Below are 7,354 nucleotides of genomic sequence, written 5' to 3'. Positions count from 1 at the left end.
TTGGACTACTAGGGCAAACGACCAATCGGCACAAATTGAGAATCCCACCCACACATAATAACCAACTCTCTTTAAAATCCATTGTACCAATGCTATTCATTATTACGAGAGATTAAGCGCAGTGACCACTGCCCCTGCTGAGGATTCAGACACCTGCTCTTGTATGGCAAGGCAGCCAACATTCAGTGAATATCGAGTGCTCGTATGCAGGATATTACAGCACTGGTTCACAGCCCACATAATGATGATCGAGGACCTCTGTCTTTTCTTACAGTCTAAATTTCCCCTTTCATGTGTCTTGATGTGAGTTTCATGGTGTACAATTTAACAATGGTAGGACGGTATAGAAAACTTTTAAAGGGTGCAGTGTTGTAAGATTTAAGCTCTATTACAGAATACGGCCACAAACTAAATATATTACTCATAGCTATCGTTTCCATCAGTGTTTAATCACCTTAGAAGGAGTCTTTTATATCTACAGATGTCACGGAGTTTGTCATTTATCTACAGTTAGCCCAGAAAAGACAAAACCTAACACCGGGATCTACACAGGCCTGTCAATCTTTCACACCTTTTGCAGCCACCGTAGTTTCTCTTCATTCTAGAAAGGAGGAGGGTGAGGGGCTGATGATAAGGTTGCAATCAGCAGCTACACCGCCTAGATGCCACCAAATCCTACACACTGCTCTTTTAAACAAGCAACAACTTTTAAAGACAGGAAATGTATGGTCTTGACAAAACTTAACCGGCTATTGTCCCAGATAATAATAATTATATTAATACATATTTAATTGGGGGTGTTATTTATATGAGTTTAACTAATTAAAACAAATTTCAGCAATTTCCGGACCAGTGGAGATGTACTCACTTGATTTCAAGTGTTTAACGAACATGAATTAGTTCGTTTTTCCCTTGTTAAAACCCCCAAAAACCTTAAGATCCATCTGTGTTTTCATGGCACGCTTCAGTCTATATGGAGAAACCTTGTCACCAAAGGCGTGCGTTGAGCGACAGCTGGAGAGAGTTGTTCTCATCTTTTCTTCAGGGCGAGGCCAGACGTGCCTTCACTGTTTCGTCACCCGAAGCATGAGGAAGGGCCCGCAGTTCAAATGGCGCAGTGAACAAGCCGAGCGATATTGGAAGAATCTACAGCGGTTCACTCATGCCAAGATCGTTCGGCACCGTCGCTGCCTTTCCGCTGGCCTTTTCTGCCCATCCCTCATCTTACACTTTACCCCAGGAGTCGTTCCACACACCACACACACCCACACCACACACCACACACACACACACAACACACCACACCACACACACACATCATATCTTAATGATGCGCAAGGCCTAAAATAAAGCCCACTCTCAAATCACGCCTTTTCTACTCATTCTCTCTGTGAGTATCCGGTCGGTGAGAATTGTCTGATCAACTCTTATATTCATTCCTTATGTGAAAACACATTTACATTTGTAGCCTCTCGTCTACTTTTCTTTACAGTTTAGTTGAGCACTTCGTTGATTTTGTATTTGTTCTTGAAGGACTCTCTTGGTAAAGTGTTTCTTAACGGCAGTGAGATTGCATTCACTACTCTACTCTATACTTGCGGTCCACATAGTCGAGGCTCATGAAGCCGGAAGGTTTACCCGAACATACCGACATGTTGCAGTAATGTGATTGATTAGTTCCTGCAGTAAGTTGCCAATAAGATAATCAATATTTCAGCTCTTTCACTCCCTCTTTAGCTGCTGATCTTGCCATGTAGTTGACACCGTTTCTGTCCTCTTCTGTTCATTCTTTATCCTGTACGTCTTGTAGGACCAGTAGGAAGTCACTGTGAGGATTGTTACCAGAAAAAAACACAAGTAGGTGGACAAATAAAATTCTGGATACTATCCGGTTATTTGAGTGTCCTGCACGAGGAGGATGTCTCCTCATGAACTACTTTACTGTGTGCGGAGGGTGCGTTCGCTTGTTCCTTGACCATACAGGGTTCAGTGGAAACTTGTTCACTTTTGACATCCTTTGTAACTTGAGATTTGGCAGTTCCACAACGCCTTGCAGACTCTATTCTTGTTATGATTTGAACTGCTGTCGTACAGTTTGCCTTCAATAGCCTCCGTCGTTGGATAATAAATAGATTTTGTTATCATGCTGTCGAAGGTGAGGGCCATGCCCGACCAAACTTTTATACGCACAGTAATAGTGCCTAATCACAAATGTTTTTCTCTTAAATTTCCATCGTTCTTCCGCGGACAGCAGCCAACTCCCCAAGACGCTTCCCGAGCGTTGCCACGAAAAACATCTTATGAATCACCAATTTCAGCCACTTTCCCAGTAACACGCAAACCTTAAATTTCTTGCACACAGCAAATCTAACAGAACGACCTGCATCCTCAAGTAGTTTGTCAAGTTTCCGATCGTGAAAAAGTGAATTTTATAGTTCATTTTTTTGCACATTCAAATGTCTGATTTGGTTATGATGGCGCCTTCTTGTAATTTAAATTGTAGGGCATGTGTTATGTATTAAGTAATATTTTTGTGATTACACTTCTGTATCTCTTTTATTACCATATGCTTCCATGACCAAGTAATTTTGTAATAAACAACCCAGTTTGAACCTATGGTCCTGTAGGACTTCATCAACTCACAATGATTAAACTCGATTTTGTATTCTTTAGTTATAATCGAGTTCTCATCCACTGAGCAATCAAAAGGATGCGCATATCCTTTCATGTATCAAATGATTGTGCTGAATATTTGTTTGTTTTTTAGCAGGTTTTTAACCAAGTACGCCAAGTACAATGGGATCCTGTGGCCTCGTAACCTAAGAATTCTGAGATGTTTCAGTAAGAGGTGATATTGTGCGAAGGGAAATCAGGAGATAAACATTTTTTATCGTTGTGAGCAAATAGCGAGGTTACATTTAAGGAGAAGCGCTAATTATGCGATCAGTAAATCGCATTTGTTGTTTAGCTTCCTGGCAGTCTGATTAGTTCCGGGGCATGTTGTGCACTCGGCTTTTACTTCGCCTTAATTTGTTCTCCTCATAACCTCATTTCTGTCTCTTATGTTATTGTAAAACAGCACGTTGGGTCTTGTTTGATTGTAAAGACTGAACCTTTATTTATTTATACGCTTTCATAGCGCGCTGATCTATCCGGGATTACAGGCTGTGATGGGTTTTTTTCGTATTTAAAATGGGTGCGTATCTCTTCCTGCTTTTAGGAAGGAAGTTTCACAGCATGTTGTGTCGCCCTAACGTCATCAAAATGAGCTAATTTTAGATTGGGTATAAAACCTATGTCCAGTTCAACGCATCCCTGCTCTCCATAATGGAGCGCAGGGCTGCGGAGTTGTGCTCTTCAGAGTACTTTCAGAGACTATTCTACCATCCATTATGCTGACAATATGTGTTGATCTTTTAATAACTAGTTTGTTTAAAACGTAAAGTGAGACAGCTTTTCAGATTTTTGTGTCGATTCACGGTGTTGTCATACGGGTTCATCCAAGGAAAACTGTTACTATTTGTTTTAGGTTTTTTCCTTCCACAAAGAACTGAGCATTGTGAGGGGCTGAGATAACACACTTGTGCATTAATGTCAAACATGAAATATGAAATGATGTTTCTGTCTATACGTCAGATAATAAGCAGAAACAAGGTCAAACTCTAATGTCTCTAATGTCTGTTTCTATTTTTTAAATTAAGCGTCAAAACAGCGGTAGCAAGCTTTCATGTCGAAACAACGATCTTTTTTGTAGTATGATCTCTTTGATGCGTGAGGAAATAACGTTCAGGTTGACGCTGATGGATCGCTGCTTCAATAGTCTTCCTGTGTTCATTCACAAGTGCGTTCCACTCTTGAGGTTGATCTGAAACGCTTATGTGAATGCAGCGTTACTATTCGAGCTCAACTAGCTGCTAGAGTTGGGGTTGGTGGGATAAAAAAAATAATGAGGAAGGTTGGCTTGCTCCGCATAAGCCAGATTCTGTATAGATGATGACCGCACTAGACACTCTTTGATTGTAGTCATTTAAACAAAGTAGGTCGCCTCTAAAACAGGATCTCCTCATGGTCTGTACCGTCGTCACTTTCCATCACACAGATTTAAAAAAAAAAAAAAAAATCCTCGATCCAGGGACCTCGGGAAATGCACAAGCTGCTCATGCTGATGTCTGTGGGACTCTGGACACAGCCATAGAGTAGAAAATATGAGCTCTGAGGGAACTCTGATATTTGTCTCGCATTCCAGCGGAGACCAGTGGCCAAAACAGGGGAGGGCGAGAGTGTTGTGCATCTTGGCTTTAAAGGTCCCATGGGTGGAGCTTTTAGGGGCCTCTATTGAAAATTTTGGGCGAAATGGAATCCAATATGCAGAATTGTGTTTTATTAGTGTTATTAATCACTACAAATAAGACACTGGCTCCAGACAAAAACTGTAGTTGGGAGGGTGAGTGGAGAGGGGGCCGCAATCCACACTACACCGCTTGACAAACTTTATTATTTAAAAACGGTGTCATCTGAAAAACATTACACACACACCAACACACACACAACTCGCCGTTTCTGTTATGCTGAGCTGTGTATCAGTCCTCTTTCTTCCCTAGTCCCAAAGAGACCATCGTTCTAAGTACTTATTCCCACAACGTGGCATGGAAGACCCACAAGTGAGACTTCCCCTGAAATGCTAGCATCCCCCGGCCATCCTGAAGAGGACGTTGAAAACAAGCTTCCCTTATCTTAAATACAGTTATCTCTCGTCTTAATTGATGGTCAATCACTTAACACAGTTACAAAAAGAAGACGTATTAACTTTCACTCATTTCAATCACATTGGAAGTCATTTGGAAGTCTCGACAGTTGATCCTCAACAACAAAACTAATTTCTCACATGAGCCCAAAATCTATTAACAGATATGCAACAGAAAATAAACCCCAAATCGCATGACTACCGGCCGTTTTACAATGACAGTGGGATAGAACATTCTGACGCAGTGGACTAAGCCCTCAAAGTCAAGTAAGGTCAGTCATGAAAGGAAAACACTCGGCCACAGCTGTAAAATCTGTGAGAGCAGCTTACGCTTCGAAAGTGTTTGTGAGTCAAGGCAACGGTGACGCCCCCAGGAGACCTCTCCTCTCTCCGGTCCATGCTTGTTTCTGTGGGGAGTTGCACGTTCTCATTGTTCTGTGCATTTTTTCTCCAGGTGCATCAGTTTTGCAGATACAAAGATACAGGCTAGCGTGAACCACCAGTTAGCTACTCTGTATTTCCCACAGCTGTGACTGTGTTGTCCTCCTCTTGCTACAGACTCAATTATGTATTACTAATGGATGAGATCTGTGCTGACGTTTTGCCAGATTCCACCTGGGACCTCTTGAAAATGGTCTTATGAGATGAAGTTTGTTGAATATTTAGTCATACTGACAATTGTTTGCACAAGCACATCCAAAACAAAGTGCCTCCCAACAGTTTCACACAGAATTAGTTGAATACGCAGGTCAGATGTGCTTTTGGTACCGAGAAGCAGGACCCCTACAAACATAGATCTGACGCCACAGCTGCCTCCACTTATATTAAAACTTGGAAGGGGGTGAATACTTTTGTAGCCCGTTTTATATTTGTGATTTATTTGGGCAGCTCTTAGAGATATATCATTTTTACGATGAAAGTGTCAAACCAATCTAACTGCTGCACATGCACTGCTAGAAAAATCGCACTCTGTACGCAGGAGTTTACAGAGCAGCCTTATGATTCTTCCGATTTGCAAACGTTAATGGACGCACTAAATCGAAAAGCAGGCGTGCATATGATTTTGCAATTTGTGACTCAGCTGCATACATTTACAAGGAAGTTATGTTTTTTGACGACAGACTTTGCGCGATTGACAGGCACCAACTCCCATTCCCTGTTTTTATCACCCCGTATCTGCATCTGTCCCATCAACACATTCCTCTCTCTTATACGACCAAAGTAACAATTGGTCTGGAAACGTTTTTCTCTTATTCCAAATTATTCATGAGGGCTCTTCCAATGCACCGAGATGTGACTGCACTGGGGGAGAAAGACTTAATTGCTGTGAAGGCCTCTTGGGGAGATGTCAGAATGAAGAATCGCCCTTCGCCATGACAGCTTTACAACAATCCCCACAGTAAACAGCTGCATTTATTCTGTAATATACTCAATTACACTATAAAATTATACACGTGCGATCTTTGAGAACATATTGATAGCTTGGGTTGTCAACTAAGCTCCAGTTAGGTGTTACATATTAATATTAAGTCCTAAAACCGTACCTCCGAGTTTATCAGGCGCTTAAAGGGTGACATTTAAATGTCCATTTTCACTTTGATCTCTTAAGGATTTCTGCGTGCTTTGCTTGTTCATTACTGGCATGGGCTTTGAATTAGTAACCGAGTTGCAGCAAAAAATCGTCATGGCCACTTTAGGTCAGTCGTGGGGAGTGGGTTGTAATGAGATGATGTTCATTCATGAAGTAACTGGTCGGCCCTCGGTTGGATTCTATCACAAATCGTTTCACCCATAGCTTATTGGTGTTGTGCCTCCCAAACGTATAGGGTATTTAAACGGATATACATAATAAACATGCATTTGTATACAGTGCTGTCGTTGGTGTATGTATTTAATTTAATTTCAACTTTAAACACACTTTTCAATGTTCAAAACAATGTTTTTCTCATGATCCATCAACCACGTGTCTGGTTATATTAAATTCTTCGTGTCGTGGGTGTCTTTGGCCATAAACAGTGTTTGACTACTGTTACATTCAGTTGACTCTGATGCTATAAGTTTCCCCAAGTAACACTTACCAACGGTTGCAGTACACTACATGAGACTGCATGCCCTGACCTCATTGAGTGAATCCTGTATGCGCTGGATCTCACTGTGATTAATTTAACTCACCGTGCGTGTCTCAACACATCTGTTGCACTCGAGCAGAAAGTTGATCAGTGTTAGATTTTTTTATCGTCCCCTTCGGCCTGATTTGTGACGTTGATACTAGCAACGAGCTGTTTTTTTTTTTTAAATCAACTAACGAACAGTTCGAAACAGCGTTCTTCCAAGCAGCTATTTTATAACAGCCCATTCTCACAGTCTCCCACTAAGGATGCCTATCCGTATGCCCGTGTGTGGAATCGCAAACAAGCTCATGCGCGTCGTGGAAACACAGGTTACATTCCTCCCTCGCTGCTGATGGCAACCCGGTATGATCGGCAGACAACCACAGCCTGCAGGCGCTGACGCTCCAGTCGACCTGCACGGCGCAGCGCATGAAACGCACACGATGGGGAGCGAAGGATGGGAGGAGTAGGAGCCCGAGAGCACACCGTCGAGGTGCGT

At 42.0% G+C, this 7,354-nt stretch overlaps 1 protein-coding gene across 1 annotated transcript in view; it reads left to right on the top strand.

Moving 5' to 3' along the window:
* The window catches only part of cfap97d2 (CFAP97 domain containing 2), a 7,769-nt gene extending 3,104 nt beyond the window's left edge, over positions 1–4,665 (top strand). Inside the window, exon 7 of the mRNA XM_027291174.1 lies at positions 4,602–4,665. Within this exon, the coding sequence (XP_027146975.1) occupies positions 4,602–4,665 (64 nt within the window). The remainder of the gene's footprint in view (positions 1–4,601) is intronic.
* The last annotated feature ends 2,689 nt before the right edge of the window (positions 4,666–7,354 follow it).

This window comes from Larimichthys crocea, chromosome XVIII (genome assembly GCF_000972845.2).
Source record: "Larimichthys crocea isolate SSNF chromosome XVIII, L_crocea_2.0, whole genome shotgun sequence".
Lineage (NCBI taxonomy): Eukaryota > Metazoa > Chordata > Actinopteri > Sciaenidae > Larimichthys > Larimichthys crocea.
The sequence above is the reverse complement of the archived record's forward strand: the minus strand, read 5'-3'. Positions and strand labels throughout refer to the sequence as shown.